General features: G+C 34.1%; 1 protein-coding gene across 2 annotated transcripts in view; it reads left to right on the top strand.

Annotated features, from left to right (window-relative positions):
* The first annotated feature begins 10864 nt into the window (after window positions 1-10864).
* The window catches only part of LOC136037779 (ubiquitin carboxyl-terminal hydrolase MINDY-1-like), a 57646-nt gene continuing 42778 nt past the window's right edge, over window positions 10865-25732 (top strand). For both annotated transcript variants that reach the window (XM_065720607.1, XM_065720608.1), the window contains exons 1-2: window positions 10865-10976; window positions 19532-21180. In XM_065720607.1, coding sequence (XP_065576679.1) covers window positions 19537-21180 — 1644 coding nt within the window. In that variant the 5' untranslated portion in view covers window positions 10865-10976; window positions 19532-19536. The remainder of the gene's footprint in view (window positions 10977-19531; window positions 21181-25732) is intronic.

The following is a 25732-nucleotide window of genomic DNA, read 5'->3' as shown; positions in this document are numbered from 1 at the left end:
GACTGCGTTCCTAGCAACCGGAATATGTCTATAAATCACACACCTTTCGCACCAACCTATTGAAGTACCAAAGACGGTGAAAATCAAATCTGCTTATTTGAATTGGTGAAGTTGAAAAAAGCAAGGAAAAATTGGAATTCAGATTAAAAAAAAAAAAAAAAAAACTCAATAAGCAGTTACAAAAATGATGTTAGGTGAAAATCAAATCTGCTTATTTGAATTGGTGAAGTTGAAAAAAGCAAGGAAAAATTGGAATTCAGATTAAAAAAACTCAATAAGCAGTTATAAAATTTTGATAGTGTACCGAAGAAAAAGAAATGGAACATAGATGAAAAAATTTGCCAAAATAAGAGCTAAAATCAGGTGGCACCAAGTAGCAGAAAAAAGTATAGCTTTCTTTTAACGATGGTGTAATTTTCATCAAGACCACCTGCCTTTTAGAGGATACTATCCCCTTCTTTTGAAAATCCAGCAAATTCTTTGAGTTTCATAGCTTTTATCTATTTGGTGTTCGCATTAATAATATCATAGCTTCGTAATTCGGCTTTTATTTTTTTAGCGTGACTGGTATGTATCATATTTGTTTAAAAGAAATATTAAAAAAATCATTGAATGAAATATCTTCAAAACAATAATCTCACTGCAAAATCTTTAAATAAAGAATTTGAAAGACGTGGTTTATAAATATGACATTAAATAAAAAACAAGTTTTTTTAACTGAAAGTAAGGAGCGAAATTAAAACTTGAAACGAACAGAAATTACTTCGTATATAAAAGGGGTTACTTTTTAAAACAGTAAAAACCTTTAGCGTAAAGAGCGGGGCATTGATGAGGAAGCAGCCCCTTTCATATACGAAGTAATTTCTGTTCGTTTTAAGTTTTAATGTCGCTCCTTACTTTCAGTTAAAAAAACTTGTTTGTTTTATTTAATTTCTGAACGTTTTTGAATCAATGCATGTGTTGATTCTGGCTCTCCGCAGAGGAATAATTAAAACGAAATTTGCATGTTTAGTTTTTTGGCTAAACGGCCTTTTCGTAGTTTTGATCGAATAATTTTGAGAAAAAAAAAGAGCGGTGGAGGAAGCCTAGTTGCCCGCCGAGTTTTTGGCTACTTAAAAAGGCAACTAGAACTTTTAATTTCTTACGAACCTTTTTATTAGTAAAATATTATACGAAACTTATAAATTAGCTTACGTAACGAACTTTTGTATTCTCATGTTTTTATTACATACTAGCTGTTGGGGTGGCGCTTCGCGCCACCCCAACACCTAGTTGGTGGGGGCGCTTCGCGCCCCCCCCAAGCCCCCCCGTGCGCGTAAGTCGTTACGCGCCATAATAGTTACGCGCCATTGTAGTTGTGTCCCTATGTCCCACCTGTGAATATAGATAGATATATAGATATATATATATATATATATATATATATATATATATATATATATATATATATATATATATATATATATATATATATATGGTTTTAACTACGTAAAACTTGCGAATATACAACATTCTTTGCTGTCCCATTGTCTTTGCATATAAATAGATTGTCAGGTTTACCGACTCTTGAACATGCAACATATAATGGTCCATGGGAAAACAATCTGTATTCAGATCTATACCTCATGATTCTAATGATTGCCCTTGAGCTTTGTTGATGGTGATTGCTAATCGACCATTCCCTGTCCCGGTGTCCCGGTCGTCATTTACATCCCCCTGTTTCCCCCGGTGTCCCCGTTGTAGTTGTGTCCCTGTGTCCCGGTCGTCATTTATATTCCCTGTGTCCCGGTCGTCATTTGTATCCCGGTGTCCCGGTCTGTATATACATTCGTTTTTTAGTTTTGTTTTTCTCCTTTATTTTTTTCCTTTTTTTTTCTTTTTTAGCTTATTTAGATTTTTAGATTTTTTAGTTTTTTTATTAGTTTTTAGTTTTTTTTTCTTTTTAGTTTTTTTGTCCCGGTCGTCATTTATATCCCCCTGTTTCCCCCGGTGTCCCCGTTGTAGTTGTGTCCCTGTGTCCCGGTCGTCATTTATATTCCCTGTGTCCCGGTCGTCATTTGTATCCCGGTGTACCGGTCTGTATATACATTCGTTTTTTAGTTTTGTTTTTCTCCTTTATTTTTTTCCTTTAGTTTTTTTAGTTTTTTAGCTTTTTTACTTTTTTTATTAGTTTTTAGTTTTTTTGTAGTTTTTGCCTTTTTTTAGTTTTTTCAGTTTTTTTTTTAGTTTTTTATTGGTTTTTACCTTTATTTTAGCTTATTTTTCAGTTTTTTCCTTTTTTTTAGTTTTTTTTAGTTTTTAGTTTTTTTAGTTTTTTACCTTTTTTTAGTTTTTTTAGTTTTTTTAGTTTTTTAGCTTTTTTATTTTTTTTATTAGTTTTTAGTTTTTTTTGTAGTTTTTGCCTTTTTTTAGTTTTTTTAGTTTTTTAGCTTTTTTATTAGTTTTTAGTTTTTTTTGTAGTTTTTGCCTTTTTTTAGTTTTTTTCGTTTTTTAGCTTTTTTTTTTTTTATTAGTTTTTAGTTTTTTTTGTAGTTTTTGCCTTTTTTTAGTTTTTTCAGTTTTGACGTCACCTGATCCAGTTTTTTCAGGTGACGTCACCTGATCCACGATCCACAGATCCACAGACAACTTATTTTTATATATATAGATAGTTTTTTTTTTTTACTTATTTCCTGGTCGTCATTTATACTCCCTGTGTCCCGGTGCTTTGTTGATTGCTAATCGAACATTCCTTTTGTCCTGGTCGCTTTCTCTTTGAGTTTCGTCATTTATTTTTTTCTTTTTTAGTTCTTTTAGTTTTTACCTTTTTTAGTTTTTTTTAGTTTTTTAGATGAAAATTTTTTTTAGTTTTTTCCTTTTTTTCTTTTTAGTTTTTTATTGGTTTTTACCTTTATTTTAGCTTATTTTTCAGTTTTTTCCTTTTTTTTAGTTTTTTTTTATTTTTTATTTTTTTTTAGTTTTTTACCTTTTTTTAGTTTTTTTAGTTTTTTTAGTTTTTTAGCTTTTTTACTTTTTTTATTAGTTTTTAGTTTTTTTTTGTAGTTTTTGCCTTTTTTTAGTTTTTTCAGTTTTTTTTTTAGTTTTTTATTGGTTTTTACCTTTATTTTAGCTTATTTTTCAGTTTTTTCCTTTTTTTTAGTTTTTTTTAGTTTTTAGTTTTTTTCGTTTTTTACCTTTTTTTTAGTTTTTTTAGTTTTTTTAGTTTTTTAGCTTTTTATTTTTTTTATTAGTTTTTAGGTTTTTTTGTAGTTTTTGCCTTTTTTTATTTTTTTTTAGTTTTTTACCTTTTTTTAGTTTTTTTAGTTTTTTTAGTTTTTTAGCTTTTTTACTTTTTTTATTAGTTTTTAGTTTTTTTTGTAGTTTTTGCCTTTTTTTAGTTTTTTCAGTTTTTTTTTAGTTTTTTATTGGTTTTTACCTTTATTTTAGCTTATTTTTCAGTTTTTTCCTTTTTTTTCCTTTTTTTTAGTTTTTAGTTTTTTTCGTTTTTTACCTTTTTTTTAGTTTTTTAGTTTTTTTAGTTTTTTAGCTTTTTTATTTTTTTTATTAGTTTTTAGTTTTTTTTGTAGTTTTTGCCTTTTTTTAGTTTTTTTAGTTTTTTAGCTTTTTTATTAGTTTTTAGTTTTTTTTTGTAGTTTTTGCCTTTTTTTAGTTTTTTTAGTTTTTTAGCTTTTTTATTTTTTTATTAGTTTTTAGTTTTTTTTTTAGTTTTTGCCTTTTTTAGTTTTTTCAGTTTTGACGTCACCTGATCCAGTTTTTTCAGGTGACGTCACCTGATCCACACATCCACAGACAGACAACTTATTTTTATATATATAGATATGAGGAGGATCGCCCCCTCGTCAGTACCTCGCTCTCTACAGTAAAGCTTAAATTTTGTCCCAATTCATTAAGAATTATTTAAATAAAAAAAACTAGTTTTTTTAACTGAAAGTAAGGAGCGACATTAAAACTTAAAACGAACAGAAATTACTCCGTATATGAAATGGGTTGTCCCCTCCGCAGTCCCTCGCTCTTTACGCTAAAGTTTGACTCTTTGCCACAATTCTACTTTTTAAAACAATTAAAAACTTTAGCGTAAAGAGCGTGGGACTGCGGAGGGGACAACCCATTTCATATACGGAGTAATTTCTGTTCGTTTTAAGTTTTAATGTCGCTCCTTACTTTCAGTTAAAAAAACTAGTTTTTTATTTAATTTCTGAACGTTTTTGAATTAATGCATGTTTGATTTTGGCTCTCCGCACATAAATTATTGAAATGAAATTAGTATATTAATTTTTTTTTTTGGCTAAATGGCTTTCTCTTAGTTTTGATCAGACGATTTTGAGAAATAAGGGGTGGGGAAGGAGGCCTAGCTGCCCTCCAATTTTTCGGTTACTTAAAAAGGCTGCTAGAACTTTTAATATTCAACGAACGTTTTTATTAGTAAAAAATATACGTAACTTAAGAATTAACTTACGTAACAAACTTTTATATTCTTATATTTTTATTATGTGTACGAGGGGGTTTATACCCTCGTTAATACCTCGCTCTTTACACTAAATCGTAAGTTTTGTCCCAATTCTTTAAGAATGACCCCTGAAAAAAAAAGGCCGTAGAATAAATAGTTGAAATCACTAAAAATATTTTAGCATAAAGAGCGAGGCATTTATCTCCTCCTAAATACCTCGCTCTTTATGCTAAAGTATTTTTAGAACCCCTCATATGCGTAATAATCTCTGTTCGTTTTAAATTTCAATACTATTCCTTACTTTCATTTGAAAAAATGTTTTCATGTTTATTTTTTCATTGTTTTTTTTTTATAGTAATGCTAGAAAATCCTGCGCCCTTTTCATTGAATTTTTCTTCCCCCACGACATATTACTCAAAGGAAAGATCCTCCCACAAAGCCCTCTCCCATCAACCCCACCCCCCAAACCAAAAAATCCCTATGAAAACGTCTGTACACTTCCCAATAACCATTACTATATGTAAACACTGGTCAAAGTTTGTAACTTGCAGCCCCTCCCTCAGGGATTGTGGGGGAGTAAGTCATTTCCAAAGACATAGTTATTATGGTTTTCGACTATGCTGAACAAAATGGCTATCTTAAAATTTTAATCTGTTGACTTTTGGAAAAAAATGAGCATGGGAGGGGGCCTATTTCCCCTCCAATTTTTTGGTCACTTAAAAAGGGCACTAGAACTTCTCATTTCCGTTAGAATGAGCCCTCTTGCGACATTCTAGGACCACTTGGTCGATACGATGACCCCTGGGAAAAAAAAAACAAAAAAAAAAACAAACAAATAAACACGCACCCGTGATTTGTCTTCTGGCAAAAAATGCAAAATTCCACATTTTGTAGATAGGAGCTTGAAACTTCTACAGTAGGATTCTCTGATACGCTGAATCTGATGGTGTCATTTTCGTTAAGATCCTACGACTTTTAGGGGGTGTTTCCCCCTATTTTCCTAAATAAGGCAAATTTTCTCAGGCTTGTAACTTTTGATGGCTAAGACTAAACTTGATGAAACTTATATATTTAAAATCAGCATTAAAATGCGATTCTTTTGATGTAGCTATTGATATCAAAATTCAATTTTTCAGAGTTTTGGTTACTATTGAGCCGGATCGCTCCTTACTACAGTTCGTTACCACGAACTGTTTGATGATCCCTGAACCACAGAAGCCGTAGAATAAATAGTTGAAATTACTAAAAATACTTTAGCATAAAGAACGAGGTATTAGGAGGAGGTGAGCCCCTCATATGCGTAATAAATTCTGTTCGTTTTAAGTTTTAATGCTGCTCCTTACTTCCAGTTAAAAAAACCTTTTCATGTTTATTTTTTCATTGTTTTTTTTTAATAATGCTAGAAAATCCTGCGCTCCCTTCATGGAAATTTTCTTCCCCCATGACAAATTCCTCGATGGTAAGTTCCCCCAACATATCTCCCTCTTCTCAACCCCTCCCACCAGCCAAAAAATCCCCCTGAAAACGTCTGTACACTTCCCAATACCCGTTACTATATGTAAGCACTGGTCAAAGTTTGTAACTTGTAGCCCTTCCCACGGGGATTTTGGGGGAGTAAGTCGTCTCCAAATGCATAGTTATAAGGTTTTTCGACTACGCTAAATAAAATGGCTCTCTCAGAATTTTGATCTGTTGACTTTGGGAAAATAATTAGCGTGGGAGGGGGCCTAGGTGCCCTCCAATTCTTTTGGTCACTTAAAAAGGGAACTGGAACTTTTCATTTCCATTAGAATGAGCCCTCCCGCAACATTCTAGGACCACTTGGTCGATACGATGACTGGGAAAAAAAACAAAAAAACAAACAAACAAATAAACAATTGAACACGCATCCGTGATCTGGCTTCTGGCAAAAAATACAAAATTCCGCATTTTTTAGATAGGAGCTTGAAACTTCTACAATAGGGTTCTCTGATACGTTGAATCTGATGGTGTGATTTTTGTTAAGATTCAATGACTTTTAGGGGTTGCTTCCCCCTATTTTCTAAAATAAGGCAAATTTTCTCAGGCTCGTAACTTTTGATGGGTAAGACGAAACTTGATGAAACTTATATATCTAAAATCAGCATTAAAATGTGATTCTTTTGATGTAGCTATTGGCATCCAGTTTTTAGAATTTTGGTTACTATTGAGCCGGGTCGCTCCTTACTACAATTCGTTACCACGAACTGTTTGATATAATTAAATATTCTATCCAAGAATCATAATAAACCAGCCATTGAACTGAAAATAATTTCATTATAATTTTTTTTAAACTTAGAATCCTCAAAAGAAGGTGACTCTGATTTTAGGGAGGCCAGGATTTATCGATAGGCACAATAGGCCCGGGCCAAAGGGTGCAAAATTCTAAAGAGCGCAATAAACTATCGCTGAGTGAATTTCCTTCTTAAGAAAAACTTGACTGATGTGATTTATCTTCAAAATGCCAGGTTCACTCTGCCGCTTGTGATTTTAAATCACAATGTGAATTCCATGGCCACTTACAAACTGTCAGATATCGCCACTTATAAATTGTCAGATGTCAGGAGCTATATTAATAAAAGTGGTAATTGTAGGAATTGTTCCACTGTGCCGATTTCAGATCTTCAATGGGTGCCGTGCCTACTGTGGGGTCTGATACATTTCCTTCCACCCTCCCCCTTAAAATTCTCTAGAGAACTCCCAACCATGCAAAAAAAAATTCAAATTTTCCCCCCGCATAAAATTCCCCTCGGAAAGCCCCCCAATAGAAATTCACCCTGATAATCCTCCCCTACAACTCTCCCGCGGAAAATTCTTCCCAAAGATAAAATTGAGAAGCAAAAGGAAAATTAAGACACATCAAAAAATGAAGAAAAGAAAGGATTATAGAAACTCTTGTGCACAAATTGGAATTGTGTAGAATCAAACAGTTCGTGGCAACGAACTGTATGCAAGGAGGGACTCAGGACAAGGGCCAACCAAAACTGTATAAAAAATGAGTATTGATAGGAATTAACACATCAAAGGAATTTACTTGTCATTCTGATTCCAAATAAATAAAGTTTGTTAAGTTTCATGTTATACATCAAGCACTGCAATCCTAGTGCGAGCGAAAAGTTTCGAAAAGCACCAGAATACTTCCGTATTTGAGGAAAGCACCAAAATTGGCTGAGATGTACTTTCGAGTATGCTCTTTAATATGGCTTGATTAAGCGAGCGAAATTTTTCGTCGGAATGCCGCTAGGTGGCTTGAAATCCAAGATGGCGGACAAAAATACGAATTTGTCAAAATGAGAAGACATGGCCGTTCAAACAGGCTAGTATGGGGTAATCGATGGCGCAGGTTCCGAATATGAGCTTAAAATAACCTAAGTTTTACCGTAGTGCCGCTAGGTGCCTCAAATCCAATATGGTGGACAAAAATACGAGTTTGTCAAAATGAGAAGACATGGCCGTAATAACAGCTATGTTGGTCAAGAATTGCATTGCCATATTTGGTGGGTCTAAGAAGAAAAGACCAACCGCAGCGAAAACTCAGCTCAGCGCCGCTAGAAATAATGTATCACTGTTGGAGCACTTTACGTGGGAAGGGACTCAATACTTCTGGGTTACTTCCAGACCGTCTTACCTCTACCCTATCCTGGAACAAATTATATGATGCCTTCGACCTAGAGAATCATCCCGGAAACTTTTAAACTACTGGACGCACAAGAAAACATTTCTAAAACCTTTTTATAAAAAAGGCTGAAAATGTACGGCCCTCTTCCAAAGGGCTCTGAAGGTCAATTCATGCACGGGGGAATATTTACCAGTTCCTTGAATTCTTTCCTGCATAGTGACTATTTTAAAGTTTGATCAGGTGTCTTTAGGAGTTTTTCTGGTAAAAGAAAGGGGAAGGAATGCGGAACATTTCCTTAATTACCCCATTTGATTTTGAAAAATCCTCAAGCACTTTCAGTTTCTAATCGAATGAATCCCATCACAAGTTTCTATGACCGTTTCTTTAATTCGGAATTTGTGGGGGAAAGACAGCAGAAACAAATAATACATTGGATGCACACTCCCAATTTAAGTTATTTACTTTTTTTTGCTTAATTTTTTTAATCTCTACCTTAGCACCCTGAACGCTTAAAAAGTAATAAAATTTATTCGTGCAGCCAACAATGTTACCTAGACCACCGGAGTCCTTTTTATATTGTATTCCTAAGAAAACACTAATCAAGAGACCTACCAATCTCTGCTACGTCGTGTAATTTTGGATCACCACTTGTTTCACCATCATGGTTCACTCTCCATAAAATGTAGGGAATTTCTCTCAATAAGCTTGGCGTGTGCCAACTGGAGCACACAGTTTTGAAAGTGGGAAGCACATCCATACGCCTTCCATTGCATAGCTCCTATATTCATTAATGTAATTAGTACTATGTTCAAGAACATAGTACAAATGAACGAACGAACTTTAAGTTGTTTTGGTTGCTCATGGTGCAAGAATAGGTTTGAAAATTAATATTTAGAAAAGCGAGATACTTAGACTAAGAGGGAATGAAGGGGAAGAGGGTTAAACTTGAAGACCAATCAATAAGATAGCTTCACTTAGCTGGGTCGTATTTATTAGTAAAGATGGTGGATAAAGTGAAGATGATAAAGTGGATTAGCCAAGGATTTTTCACGATTGAGAAAGTTTAAGGAATATAAGACCCATCCAAAGGGATGGGAAGAGCTCACAAGGAATGATTTAAATGAAATCAGGACTTCTTGAGATGGTGTAATAAGGGAAGTTTTCAATAAGTTTGGACGGAGGAGATGTGTATGTAGCCATATTGACCTCAGGCGGCTTGTGCTGGAGTGAGTTTTTAGTAGTAGTGGTACTAGTAGTCTCTACATCCCAAGGTGGCTCTCTAGGACCTACTGAAGAAGGTACTTGTGACATTTCCCCCCTCTCACTTGTGTTTGTGTTTTTTGATCAGGTGTCTTTTGGAATTGAGGGGGGGGCCTGGGAAAGAAAAAAGGGCAGAAAAACGGAAGCGTTATCCTAATAGCCATTTTTGAATCGTTAAAAGGCCCTTAGAAAATTCAATTTCCAACCAAATGAGTTCCATCAAAAGTTATTTTTTTGCTACATCTTCTATGCAAAATTGGTGGGGGGGGGGCATTAACAAACCATGCATATAAGGCACAGCCCTAATCTAATTTGCTTAGTATTTTCTCATTTAAGTAAAACAGTTCAAAATAGGGATGAAACCTTTTAATTGACAGTGAACAGATATAAAATTATTTAACTGGATATTTTGAACACATATACAGTGTTCATCATCAGCAGTAAAACTCTGCTCATCATCATCATCAGCTCATAATCAGCTTCATTATATCTGTTTCATAATCTGTTCATCATCGCATAAAAAGCTCATAATCAGCTTCATAATCTGTTCATCATCAGCAGTAAATCATCAGAGTTTTACTGCTGATGATGAACATTGTATATGTGTTCGAAATATCCAGTTAAATAATTTTATATCTGCTAGACGTAATTTTGTTAAAAGCTTCCCTCTTTACACCCTTCCAATTTCAACTTGTATTGTTTGTATTACCTTTTCTTACCACTTTGGGGGATGACCTGATTTTCGTTAGAAAATCAGGAGAGATAATACAAACAATACAAATTGAAATTGGGATGGTGTAAAGAGGGAAGCTTTTAACAAAATTACGTCTAGCGGATATCTTTGCAGCTGTGTCGGTCTTAGGTGGCATGGGGCTACAACGAGATAATAATAGTAGTAGCAGTTGCATTCAGGTACCTTTTGTTGCAATTTCCCTGTGATTGATTATTCGGTTAAGATTCAGCTTGAATTCAATCAAAAGCTCGGGTCTCCTGGTAAAAAAAAAAACACTTGAAATTTTTTTTTGCTGGAGCTATAGTACACAGCGGATTTTAACGCTGCACCATAGACGGTTCAGATTCTTTCAAGAAATAACAATTCATTTGAGAACAGATACTTTTTCAGTGTTAATTTTCACCAGAACAATATTACAATCTTCCTCATTTTTTTGGATTTTACTACGTTAGTAACCAAAAATTAAGATTTTGTCTCATAAAAGCAAATGTTTTCCCCACAAATAGTTGAACACCTTTAAAGTTAATATTAATCTCTACAAAGAAGCATGATTTGTTGTGCTGTCAAATTTGAAAAGAAAGATTAAGCTTTTGTCTAAAAATGATATATATCTTTTAGTAATCATCGTTGTAATGAGAACCAAATATTATTTACAATTTTAAACTAATTCCGAGCTCTATTTCATACCATTTTATGCTTTTCCCAAAATTCTACCTAAAACAAGGGCCGAACTGAGGATTTGCTCTGTGGTTTAGTCTGGCGTATCGTCTGAGGTAATTTCCATCATATCCTAGATGGCATTTTCGTCTTTTCCGATCTAAATTCGCAATTTGATTCATTCAAAATACAGGCCATTTAGGATACATATTGGTCTTCCTGCCATTTTGAATAAGTTAAAGGTTTGTTATAAACTTATTGTATCTCTATTAATAGCAAAGGCTAGCAAAAATCACTGTTTTGGGGCCTTTTTAATCCCTAAAAGTTTTGAGCTAAGTGTATAGCCTACTTTCAGGAAGCAGTTCAGGTTCTTTAAAGGCTAGGTTAGATTAGGCCAGAAATCACATAAACAATAAAATATTAACAACCCATATATGGGTAAAATCCTATTTTAGCTACTTTTGGCTATATTAAAAAGGATTAGCCTAGGAAAATGAAACTTTGGTAAAATTCTACTTTAGCTAGGCTACTTTTGAATATGTTGGGAAGGGGTTAGGCTAAGAAAAACGAAACTTCTGTAGAATTCTACAGTATAAATCTAGTTTAGTGACTTCTTGCTATCTCAGAAAGAGGTTAAGTTAGGAAAATGAAACTTTAAGGGATGGGTCTACAGGCTAAAGTAGGATATCTCACGGGAAATTTATTTTAAAGTTCCTACCTCTACACCCTCTCCCTCTAGAGGGTCCTGATCATTGATGATCTTTAAAAATATGTGTGTTATAAAAGTGAATCCTTGCAAAATTGATCTTCTGCTTGAATGAAGTAGCCTAATTGATGAAGTGAACTTTGCTCAATCCCAATTTAGAAGGTTTTAAAGATAGGCTATGCAAATACATTTCTTAAATTAAAAAAAACATTTATCTGGCTCAGAATTCTATTCAAATAACAAGATTTGCATTTTTCAGAACTAAAGGCAAAGAAAAGGAACTAGTAACTGAAAATTAAGGTAAACTGTTGTTTTGTCAAAATTTCAATGGGCAAATTTCAGGGCCCTCTAGAAGGAGAAAGAGTAGAGATGGGTACTTTAAAATACCTTCCCAGGATATACTTTAGCCTGTAGAACCATCCTAAAAAGTTTAATTTTCCTAACCTAACCCCTTTCTAAGATAGCAAGAAGTCATGAAACTAGAATTTTACCAAATTCTACTTTAGCTGCTTTTGGCTATCTGGGAAAGGGTTTAAGTTAAGAAAATAAAACTTTTAGGGATGGGTCTACAGGCTAAGTAGGCTATATTATAGGAAGGTATTTTTAATTAGGCCTACTTACCTCCACTCCTTCTCTCTCCAGAGGGTGCAAGAACCTTGAAAAATAAATATTCTGCTTAAATTAAGTCTAACAAAATTGTTTTCAGCTTCACAACTTTGCTCAATTCAATTTATTAATATAATAAGCATAACAAATAAAATACACTGGGTCACCACAGAGAGACAGAGCTTGTGATTGTGGTGACCCCATCAATATTTATAACATAAACAATATTAGTTGAAGATCCAATACCCAAGTCCACTACCCACCACACAGAGCAGAAAAATAAAATAAAAATCACAATAACAAAACAATCAACCAAAGGTGCACAGAGAATAACATCATGAGCAATCAGAGACAATGAATAAAAAAAAATAAATAAAATCCATAGAGAAAAAAAAGATTAATGGTGAAAAGTTTCTAGGAAAAAATTTACAAGTTCATGTCTTATTATATTAAATGATTTAGTATCATCATAAACAGTATGAAATTTTCTCCATGCACTTGTTACCATGTTCCTTGGTGAAAATCTCAATTGCTCTGTTATAAATTGAGAAGAAATATGCTGGTCTTTATGCCAAGTCTCATAACAATGAAGTTCACCCTTTCTCCCAAGCATATGGACTGAAATAAAATAAAATGGACTGAAAATAAACTGGGAGCATTTGATGGTCATACTTAATTTTAAAAAGCACTGAAGAAAAATTACATAGACAAGAAATAAGAAGAATATGCATTAACAAATAAAGAGTTTCTGTTGTGGTCTTACCAGGGTATGATGAAGGTGAGAGTAGATACTTATGTAAAATCCTTAGAGCCTGGTTTTGCACAATTTGTAACAGTTTAAGATGGGTTTTAAATGTTGCCAGATAAACAATAGGACAATATGATAAATGGGAATGAACTAAAGAAAAATATAACAATCTTAATATTTCATAAGGGAAAAAATGTTGCAACCTATGCATGATTCCAACTCCTTGTGCTGCTTTAATTTGTAGATGACCTTTAAACAAAAGATTATAATCAATCTCCACAGGTACCAGATTGAACTTACTCTTTGGATGCTTATATTTAGGCCTTCAACACTCACCTTATCAAATCCAATAGGCTATAAATGTAGCTGTAAACCATGAATTTTGTTTTAGCTATGTTTAGTGACAATTGATTAGCCTGTAACCACTGAACCAATGCTGTTAAAACTCCCTTAATCTTTTGCTTCAAATCATCAGTGGACTTGCCAGCAACAGTTGAACCTGTATCATCAGCAAACAAAATGTTGAGACTCCCCCCGTTAGAAGAGTTGCAAAAATCATTAATATAAATCAGGAATAGCAAGGGACCAAATATGGACCCTGTGGAACGCCAACCTTTTCTGACTGATGACAAGGCATAGACAAGGAATCATTAACTTGAGTTACCTAATACCAACCGTGTAAATATGATTTCACAAAATTCAGGGTTGGGCCTCTAATACCACAATTATCTAACTTATACAGCAATATTTTATGACAAATTGTGTTGAAAGCTTTTTCTAAATCCAAGAACAGCGTTTCAGGAAGAAGCCCTTTATCTAAACATTCATGAATATACTGCAGCATGGCAAGAACTGCATGCTGGGTAGAATGTTCCTTCCAAAACCCAAACTGAAACTTAACTGAAAAATTGCCACAATTCCAAGAACTTATACACTCTATTTTAAAAACACCTTTCAATTGCTTTAGAAAAACCAGATAATATGGATATTGGCCTGTAATTAGATAGGCTCGCTGAATCCCCCCTTTATGCAATGGAATTATCTTAGCACTTTTAAAAAACTTGGGAACATTCGTGTTGAAAATGCAAGGTTAATCAAATGAACCATAATTCTACTAATACTAGGCATAATAGACTTGACAATATTAGTCAAAGATCTGTCAAGTCCTTGAGAATCACTCTTCTTCATTAATAGACATATATTCAACAGTTCACCTTCTGTTACAGGAGTCAAAAATATTGATATATCTGATGAACTCATTAAATACTTTATAAATCTATTATTACTATAAAAATTTTCTTTCTGCAATTTTTCAGTCACAACCTCTCCAATTGAAGCAAAGTGATCATTAAGGCAATCTGCCACATGAACATCATCTTTTATAATTTGTCCAGCTAAATTATGTATCTATATAGGACTCTATAGAAGGCAGGTTTTGACCAAGACAAGAATTAATTAGTTGTCAAGTCGTCTTAGGTGAATTTGAAGCATCCCAAAATGCCTCAAAATAATATCTTTTCTTGGCTCTGCAAATTATTTTAGTTAGACAATTCTTATACTCCTTAAATTGGATTTTATTTGATTCAGATGGGTCCATCAAAAATAACTTAAACAACTCATTTTTTACCCATATTGATTTGAGTAGACCTGGTGTTATCCACGGTTGCTTTGGGGTATTATATTTATTTCTACAAATTTTAACCTCAGGGCAACTATCATCAAGAGCCAGGCGGAATTTTTCTAAAAAAGATTCTGTAACAACATCCACATTATTGCAATTTAGAAGATTAGACCAATCATTAGAAGATAGAATAGCATTAAGTTTAGCTAAATTCAATTTACTAATTTTATGTTGTGTAGTTTCAATAAACTTAACTGACCATACCGCATAATTTACATCAGCTAAAATTAAAAAATGGTCAGAAAAATCAGTCAATACCACTTTCAGTGATGTAACTGATCTTGTAAGAAAAATGTTATCAATTAATTTTGCTGAAGAAGCAGTCACACAACTGGGAATATTACACACATGGGAAAGAAACCTTGAAAATAAAAGGGAAAGGAAGTTAGATGTAGGTGTATCATTTTCATATTCTATTAGGTCAATATTATAATCACCCATTAGCATCACCTCACAACCAGCCAATGACTCTAATAACTTTTCAAAAATTACTAGAAAATCATTAACAGATGACAAAGGTGGCCTATATACAACACATGCTTGTACAGTTTGTAGCCCTAAATTAAATTCAATTTCAATAATTTCACAAAGCATTTCTGTGCTAAGTTGCTCTATATCAGAAAGCTGGCGAGATGAAATTTCCTCTTTAATAAAAAGTCCCAAACCTCCCTTACTCTTAGTCGACCAATTTTTTGCTGTAAAAGCATAACCAGGAACTTCAACATTTGGTACAGTTATTTCATTCAAAAAAGATTCACAAACACCAAGAATACTAGCAGATTTTGAAGGGAGTGAAGTAATTATTTCGTTTATACTACTCAGAAGACCTTTGGTGTTCATGAGTAGCAACATCATGCAAACATGAATAACAAGCTGATGGAGAATTGTTTACAACTGAATTATCATTTTCATTATCAAAAATACAGAAAGATTTGCAAACAGAAGCAAGATTAAGTGGCCTTGTCTCAAAAGACATCAATCTTTCACTCCCCAGCACATCCAAATGATTGTCAATCATATAAACTTACCATTATGGAATCCTGCCCTGGGCAGCTGAACTACAAAACCTGGAATATTGTATCTCAAGTCTACTGAGTACTGATAATAACTAAAAAGCACATATGATTTTTGAACTGATGTTTTTAAAAATAAACCAAAATACGAAAGTAAAACAAAAAAAGAAAATAAACCTCGTGAGAAACATAGTTAAACGTTGGGTAATTTAAAAGCAGAAAAAACATCTTTGGCAGCCCACACAATGATAATTAGATTAGTCACTGTCATCAATGTCTGACCACTACTCATTTGATGCACTGCAATACTCCAACTTAAGAACAGTGCCAATTTGCCTTAGTTGTACATACGTGTATTTTTTTTGAGTCCTTTAAAGCCTTAGCTTTGGCAAGCAGCTGGGCCCTAATTGCATTTGGGGTGGGTGGCAAATCAGTGCAAATACGCAGTGCTGAACCTTTTGGTTTACCCACTGATTTCATGATAGTAAGAATGTCCAAATCCTTGTTGCAAGAAAAGACAACAGGCGGTAAACTAGGTTTCTTGGTATTCCCACGAACAGAAACATTGCTTTGTTTTTGCTTGACTCTGAATATTGTCTTTAATCTCTAGAGAACTTCTGAGTAAATCCTGAAGGTTTTGCTCAAGGGTTTTGCCTTTTTTTCTTTCTTAAACCATGCACAACAAGATTGAGTTTATGGTCTTTAACTTCTAGTTCTAGTAATTGTTGCTCCTGTTGTTCAATCCTCGAGTTCAGTTCGGAGATTAGTTTGTCCTTTTCTGAGAGCTTCGAATTCAGCAACTGAATTTCAGACTTCATTTCGGAGAATTGTGCAGATAACTGACCTTTAATTTCTGATTGCAATGCAGCAATGGCCACAAGCTAAGCTTCAAGTTTCGAAGACAAGTCCTTAAGGGCTTTCTCCAGAGTAATCTGAGTGACTGACATTATCCTTTACTGTAATGACACATTAATAGCTGCCAAGGTTAAATAACATTAAACGGACATAAGCCCCACTTGCTTGGCTATGCTATTGCTCATGGTTACTTCACTCAAAACTGGTCAAACGAGTTGACGCATTAGATCCTTCGCAAATGAATGCTAAATCAGTACCCCTGATAATAAAACTAGCAACAAACCTTAGCCAATGTTCAACCAATTGGGTTAGATTATTAGGTCTACTCAATTTGATAGGCTACTGTCCTTGCAGACTGCATTCATATTTATAAACACATATCATATAATTGGGCTCAATCCCAATTTATAAAGTTTAAAGATAAGCAAATACATTTCCTAAATTTTGAAAAAACAACAACATTGAAATGGCTTAAAATTCCACTGAAACAACAGGAATTTCTGAATTAAGCATTTTCAGAACTAAGACCAGAGAAAAAGAAATCATAACTGAAAATTAAGGTAAAACATTGTTTTGTCAAAATTTCAATAGGCAGGCTATTACCAATTGATGCCTTTTTTATGTTCTTTATGAATATAATAATTGCTTCTACCAACTTCCTGTGTGACAATTTCTTCCTATGCCTGCTTGCCCTGGAGGATTCATCGAATTGAAAGGCTATTGACAGGAGAAGTTAGCATTCAAAAGCTGATAAGTCATTATGACATTGCCTCTTAGATGTCTGTACACAAGTAATTGAAGCTGTAGCTTATTAAGTTGAGATTATTGCATCCAAGCTTTTGTAACTTGTCTTTGGAAAGATTTGGACTGATGGGGCATTACCACATTTCAATGAAATGCGGCAATGCCCATTTGCACCAGCAATGTCCACACACACATTGGCATATTTTACATTGGTAAATGTAAACATGGTAAATTGGTAAATGTAAATATGGCACATTGGTAAATGCCCACATAAATGTGGCCATTGCCACTGTGGCAATGCCCACATACACATTTCAGATTATAGCAATGGCTGCACAAGATCCTTGCACAGTTTGGCCATAATTTGGATGATCTTCTGCATGATGCATGCTTGATTATGCCAAAAGGTCTAGGATCATTTAATTTCTGCCATTTGTACACATTGGTTAAATTTTAATTCCTTGTCAACAACAATTCCCAGATCTCTTGCAGCTGCTGAAGAGTCACTCAAGCTGTCCTCTCCAATCATAAGGCACTGACACCTTATGTTCTTTCTCCCAAAGTGTGCTTACTTGCACTTTAGAATTTTAAATTCCAGCTGCCTTGTAGGCCCAAAGTGAAAGCAAATACATGTCTGATGTAGAACTAATAGGCCTTGACTCATCTTATTTCTTACAGCTTCTGCAGAACTAATAAGCCTTGACTCATCTTATTTCTTACAGCTTCTGAAGTGTCATTAATAGAAATATTTAACATCATTGGATTCTCTGCTTTCTTCCTGTAAGAAGCTGAATTGCCCATTCGACAACCTCCATATAGATGCTGATAGCTATTAGTTTCATTTTCTGCTAGTAATAGCAAACTTTATGTAATGTTTTGGCAAAATCTAGAAAAATCATGTTAACCAGAGTATTATGATGTAGAAACTCAGTGATACAGTCATCAAACATCAATAAGATTTGTCTCAACTTAGTGCCCTGAACTGATGCCATGTTGACTATCTGTGAGCAGTTTGTTGTCGATAAAATATTTCATAATTGTGGTATTCACAGTTTCTTTAAGAATTTTAGTAATTGTTGAGGTGATGCTAATGCATGACATTGTTCCTACTTCCACCCTTGTGGATAGGTGTACTATTTGCATTTTGCCAATCTTGAGGAATTTCTATAGTATGCAGAGGTTTTTTGAAACAGGTTTGCTGAGGGAGGGGCAAACTCCAAGTGGGCTTCTTTCAATATCCAAGGATGAGCTCGATCAGGGCCAACAGATTTATTTGGATTCAATTTTTTGAGCTGCTGTTCTATATCCAGAGGTTTGATAGTCATAATATGTATATGCTTCTCAATATTGTACTCTAGTATTTCTGGCAAGAGATTTTTGTCTGGAGGTGCAAAAACTGACTTAAATTGCTTGTTCAGGGTTTCATCTATATCTTCAGGATGGATTGTAACATTCTTATTGACTGAGAGTTCTGTTACTGAATGTCTACTGGGCTTTTGAACTGAGGCATATTTCCAAAACTTCTGTGGATGGGTTTTGATGCTGATGCTTATGACTCCTCATGAGAAACCTTTTTGGCAATTTATATCCCTTCATCCATAAATCGTGGCCTTGACATATTTAAGTTTCTTTCATTACAGCCATAGATTTTGGAATCAAACTACTGTTTATGTACAAGTTATTGTCTGATATGTAGTCAGCCATACAAGTACCTAAGACTACATTTAGACAACCTCTGAAAAACATTTAGAATATCTTCCTCAGTCCCTCAAAATGCCTACATTTTTTATTTATCCCTGACCACTGGCATTGCCATGCTTCCAATATTTTAATCTTAGTTCACATACTAAACATTCTATTTTTTCATATGCTTCTCAACCATGAAAAGCCACTTTATTGTGGTTTAGCAAATTCTCAAAATGTTCTGCTCATCTCTATGTAACACTTTAGTATCAAATATTGAGGTCCTGTTCCTATCTTTAACTAAGACAAGTCTAGATTGACTACTTCCTCTCAATTTATTGACATGCCAATGCTATAGGCTATTGTTATGCTGTTTGGCTGCATCTTCCAGATACTTGGCAATTTTATCTATGGCTTTCATTTTACTCGCGCATAAGAAAATGACTCTTCTGACTTTATCTATGGACAGTGAAAACATAGGGAGATTATTTTGTCAAAGCCAATCCTTAGGAACTGCTGTAAAAATTTTTAGGATTTTTGCCCTTAGCTTATTGTGCTTTTAGCTTATCAAATCACATCCCCTAAAATATGTCTTGTGAGGCTGCTTTATTGTAAAATTTTGCTTATGTCCCCAGTCAAGCTATGGAATGAGGGTTGCCCTCATGTATGTATGTATGCTGAAGATGCTTATATTCTAGAAATTAACATCATAGAATGAATGTATTATTGTAAAAGTGTTTTATTTGCTTTTTCTTTTTCAGATAAGATGGAATTTCCTGAAGACCAAGAAGCAGACATAAGTGGCTCCTTAGATTTAAATCAACAAGGAGTTGCTGAAAAATATGCTGGAAACCAACAACAAGAAGATTCTGCAACACCTGATCATTCATTGACTACTCTACCTGAAATTGATTCTCCAAGTATACTTGAAATGGAAGCTTCTGATTATAATCAGCCATTAGATCATAAAGCTGCACAACCTAATCTTCAGCTGGATTTAGAACCCTTGTCATCACATTCTAACATGAAGATGACAAAGGAAGGTGTGCAACTAGTTACAACACCCAAATCTGAAGATGAATCAACTGATGCTACTTTTAAAATTAACACAGACACCACCATTAATGAAAGTACAGAAAGCAATAAAAAGCCTACTGAAATTAATGGTGAAGGAATCATCTTTGGTCATGCTAAAGTTGATTATGATCAGCCATTAGATGATGAAGCTTCACAACCTCATCTTCCGTCAGATTTGGAAGCCTTGTCATCAGTTTCTGATATGACAATGACAGAAAAAGGTGATGTGCAACCAGCTATAGTAGCTATATCTGAAGATGAGACAACCAGTAATTCTACTAAGTTTAAGGCTGAAAATACTGGAAATGAAGCTACTGGAAGTGTTGCAAAGCCTCCTGTCATTGACAATGGACATAGCAAAGTTGGTGATAGTAATGAAGAATTACCAGCAATTGTCAGAGACATCAATGATGATAAGGATATTATAAGAGTTGGCTATAATAAAATAAACTCGAAGCTTGAACAAGGTTCTGTTACATTAAGGAACATGAATGAATCTGAAGGTGCTACAGAAAAAGAAGTGACAACTGAAAAAGATTCTGAGGACCCCACAAGAAGTGAAAAAAGCATAATGCGTAATGTGGAAGTAAATTCTAGTTTGGATACCGGTGAACCTAGTCAAGAGATGCTGAATAGATTCACTTTCGTTTTCAGTGAAAAAACTGAAAGTAAAACTGCTGTAGAAATTCAGAATACATCATTGGAACCCAAGAGTGATAAAATCAAACCCACTAAACAAACACCCACTATTCCAAAGTCTGCTCCTGATGGTTTCACAGAAGAAGAAGAATCTGATTCTAGTCAACCTATTGATATTTCTAATAAAGAATCTCTGATACCTGAACAAAACTGGGCTTCTGGATCTAGTGTAAGGGAAATTGCTGATAAAGCATCCTTGCTTTCAGGTGTGGCAGTTGGTGCTGCAGCTTCAGCTGTGGCAGTTGGTGCTGCAGCTTCAGCTGTGGCAACTTTACCCGGTAACAACTCTGGTGAGGTTGATACCATTCTGGATACAAATGCACTAAAAAAAGCTGATTCAAAAAATGATGTTCATCAAACTGAAGTATCTACTCTTGACGAAATTGTAGTATTAAGTGCTTCAGAAATAACCTCACAAGAGAGTTCTCAATTCCATTATATTAAATGGATTATGTGGAAGGGTATTAAAACCCCAATTGTTACACAGAATGCCAATGGCCCTTGTCCTTTGCTGGCTATTGTGAATGTACTGTTATTAAAAAGGCAGATTGACTTTGCTCCTGGAACTGAGATTGTCACCTCAGAAAAACTGTTAGAATTGATTGGAAATTTTATTCTTGAAAATGTACCCAAGGTGAGAGTTTTCTTATGTCCTTTCAGTACGTTTCCAGTTTTTTAATTTGAATAATGCTCAAGGTTTAAATGAAAAAAGGAATTTTAAATATATTGATTTGAAATTCAACTACCGAAGCTTTTGGATATACTAATCCTGTGAAGGGGATTGTCCTCTCAAACTTCCTTAATTTGAAGGAATATATTTGAACTCAGTATAAGGGTTTGTGTCCTAAGGCGGTATTTCGTTGCAAAAACGGTGAAATCATATCAGCGAGTGACAATAACATGTTAAAAATAGTTAATATTAAGCAGAAATGGTTAATATTTCCATATTAACCATAATGGTTAATATGGTATAATATTAAGCAGTATGGTTAATGGTTATATTAAGCAGAAATGGGGTTGGGGTTTCAGGGGGAAGCAGCCCTCTCATATTGAATAATATCCTGCTTCATTGTATACAGCAAACTCGCCTGAATTGAGTTGCTAATGTCATGGTATTTTCTTATACAAAAGTGAAATTTAGGCATAAGAGCTTTTAGGAGACACCCCTCATTTTGATTAGCCTTAAAATTGTACCAAATTGAAATTGTACCAACTCATATGGTAAAAAAAAAAAAATGTGCTCGTATATATTTCAAAGAAACATGATTCTAATTATAGCTAGTTTGGTAGAAGGTGTTTTAGCGACTGGAAGGAATAACTGATAAAGCTATATCTAATATATTGATCGCAGCACCATAGCGGTGCAGCACCTCTTATCAAGCGTACCACAATGCCAGATATTAAACAGGTAAATTTATAGTTATTTTTACCTTTTAATGCTACTTCTATGGTGTATTTGTACTTTTACACATTGTACTTTAATCTAGTTCTATTGGTGTATCAAAACAACTACTAATGCACTTTACAGTAAAACAAGAAAACAAATTGATAGTCACAACAACAGATGACGAGCTAATCGGATAAGATTCTAAAATGATTCATTTAGCCGAACAAAAGGAAAATAAACAATACAAACAAATTAATACCCATATGTATCCGCATTTTCAACGGAAAATAGACTGCCTCATGCCTCAAAATAGACTACCCCTCATTTTGATTAGCCTTGACTATGACTCTGCACATAAAGACAGCAAACAAAAACTAAATATGAAGAAACCGATTTTTTTTTCTCGTGACAGTAAAGAGCAAGGTACTTACATGCTATAGCAACCATACTCAAGTTACTGCTCTGAGTAAAACCGGTTTCCCTGTCTGCATTTGGAGATAATTAGCTTAAATTCAGTGAGATAAACTACTTTGCAGATATATATTAATTAAATATTTAATATATAGTTGTAATTTAGGTTAGTTATATAATATAATGCGTTCTGGGTGGCCTACTTTCCATAATTCTCTGTTATAGCTTCCATAATTGTCTTACTAAAGCATTAAATTTTCATCATATTTTGTATATTTCACTAGGATTAATCTAACTTCACTCCTTTGGTTCCGTCGCTATAGCACGTAAATACCAAGAGCAACATTAATCTTCTGATATTTTGATTTCATTTAAGAAATAAAGTGATCTCTTTTTTTTAACATTCTATGTTGCTGTCAAAAGCTACAAAAGGTTGAAACGCAGTTAAAATACGTTTAGGTTTACAAAGGCCAGGAATAAAACCGTTCATTATAATAAGCCATGGTCAACAGAAATCAAAACTCCAAAAATTGGACTTTTTGAAGCCATACGCCTATACAAAAGAAATCCGTTGTTGTCGTTGATGTCCAATATTTTATATGTATTAAGTTTATATTTACCAATCTAAATATTTAGCATTAGATACTTTGCACAGTCTTAGAAAAAGTAAAATCACCCCCAAAAATAAAAAATTTTAAAACACAAAGTTTTCGAATATTTCTTACAGAAAACGATATTAAGATAAATATTTATAGTGTATAATAGACCATCAATTTTTGAGTCGTACATGAAAAAAGGAGATCTGAAGGATCCCCTTTTTGTGATAGTAAAAGGCCACTGCATTTTTGAAAATAAATACCGTACACAAATAAAGCCATTCAGGGCCTTCAATCCTATACACCATGCTAATTTCAACGAGCTTGCGTAAATAGAGCTAGCAAAATAATATGTGGGCAGTATTGTGCATGAAAACTTATTGTTTGAAACGTATTTGTATAATTTGTCCTTAAAACTGAAATATTGGTTTAATTTCCAGGTCAAGTATTATTTACTCATTTTTATACTGAAGACACTTTACTTTTATTTTATTCTAGTTTATCTTATTGTACCTCTGTTAGTGCTCTAATTCCCGGTTTGTAAATCCATATAAATCCTTGCTAAACTGGAAATAAAACCACTAAAGTTGTTTTCGACCTATAACCACTGCTTTAAAATAAGAGTTAAAGTGTATCCAGGGGGAGGCTTACAGAGTCTGAGCCTCCCCCCACTCCAAATTCACTCGTAAAAGCGTAGGGTAACTAAAATGTATATAAACAAATCTTTGTCTAAAGTTTGCTTGTAATTCCCCTCCCCCCAAATGAAAAATTTCCCCGAACATAAATCCTAGATATGCCCTTGATTATAGGCTATGGTATTTCAAATTTAATAATTGCTAAGATAGTCTTTCAATCTTTGAATGGGATTAAATAAAAAAAAACAAGTTTTTTTAACTGAAAGTAAGGAGCGACATTAAAACTTAAAACGCACAGAAATTACTTCGTATATGAAAGAGGCTGCTTCCTCATCAACGCCCCGCTCTTTACGCTAAAGTTTGACTCTTTCTCTCAATTATTCTTTTTAAAACAATAAACTTTAGCGTAAAGAGCGGGGCGTTGATGAGGAAGCAGCCTCTTTCATATACGAAGTAATTTCTGTGCGTTTTAAGTTTTAATGTCGCTCCTTACTTTCAGTTAAAAAAACTTGTTTTTTTTTATTTAATTTCTGAACGTTTTTGAATCAATGCATGTTTCGATTTTGGTTCTCCGCAGAGGAATAATCAAAACGAAATTTGCATATATTTTTTTTTTTTTTGGCTCAATGGCTTTCTCATAATTTTGATCGAATGATTTTGAGAAAAAAAGAGCGGGGGACGAAGCCTAGTTGCCCCCCGATTTTTTGGTTAATTAAAAAGGCAACTAGAACTTTTAATTTTTATGAATCTTTTTATTGGTAAAAGATTTACGTAACTTATAAATTAGCTTACGTAAAGAACTTTTGTATTCTCATGTTTTTATTACATATATGAGGGGATTCGCCCCATCGTCAGCACCTCGCTCTTTACACTAAAGCTTAAATTTTATCCCAATTCATTAAGAATGACCCCCTGAATCACAAAAGCCGTAGAATAAGTAGTTGAAATTACTGAAAATACTTTAGCGTAAAGAGCGAGGTATTAGAAGGAGGTAAGCCCCTCATATGGGTAATAATTTCTGTTTGTTTTAAGTTTTATTGCTGTTCCTTACTTCCAGCTGAAAAAGCTTTTTCACTTTTATTTTTTAATTGTTTTTTTTTTTAAATAATGCTAGTAAATCCTGCTCTCCCTTCATGGAAATTTTCTTCTCCCGTTACAACTTCTCGAAGGAAAGTTCCCCCAGCATATCCCCCTCTTCTCAACCCCTCCCGCAAACCAAAAAATCCCCCTGAAAACGCCTGTATATTTCCCAATAACCATTACTATATGTAAGCAAAGGTCAAAGTTTGTAACTTGTTGCCCCTCCCACGGGGACTGTGGGGGAGTAAGTCGTCCCCAAAGACATAGTTATAAGGTTTTTCGACTACGCTGAATAAAATGGCTATCTCAGAATTTTGATCCGTTGACTTTGGGAAAATAATTAGCGTGGGAGGGGGCCTAGGTACCCTCCAATTTTTTTGGTCACTTAAAAAGGGCACTAGAACTTTTCATTTCCGTTAGAATGAGCCCTCTTGCAACATTCTAGGACAACTGGGTCGATACGATCACCCCTGGAAAAAAAAAACAACAAATAAACACGCATCCGTGATCTGCCTTCTGGGAAAAAAAATGCAAAATTCCACATTTTTGTAGATAGGAGCTCGAAACTTCTACAATAGGGTTCTCTGATACGCTGAATCTGATGGTGTGATTTTCTTTAAGATTCTATGACTTTTAGGGGGCGTTTCCCCCTATTTTCTAAAATAACGCAAATTTTCTCAGGCTCGTAACTTTTGATGGGTAAGACTAAACTTGATGAAACTTATATATTTAAAACCAGCATTAAAATGCGATTCTTTTGATGTAGCTATTGGTATCAAAATTCCATTTTTTAGAGTTTTGGTTACTATTGAGCCGGGTCGCTCCTTACTACAGTTCGTTACCACGAACTGTTTGATTTCATCATTTTCAATTACATGCATCGACGCCGCGAATGACGGACCATGTGGATGTTGCCAGGGAAACGAGAAATAAAAAAAATATCAAAAGATGGAATATAAGGATTACTCCCTTTTTGAAAACTTATTTCCCGATAACGCTTGCCGACCCTCATCCCTGGGACAATTTCTCATAATATAACTCTTATGCAACTCCATAGTTATAATGCAACTCCCAGCC

Source organism: Artemia franciscana, chromosome 17 (genome assembly GCF_032884065.1).
Source record: "Artemia franciscana chromosome 17, ASM3288406v1, whole genome shotgun sequence".
Taxonomy (NCBI): Eukaryota; Metazoa; Arthropoda; class Branchiopoda; order Anostraca; family Artemiidae; genus Artemia; species Artemia franciscana.
Note: the sequence above shows the minus strand (reverse complement) of the source record. Positions and strands in the feature narration are given on the sequence as shown.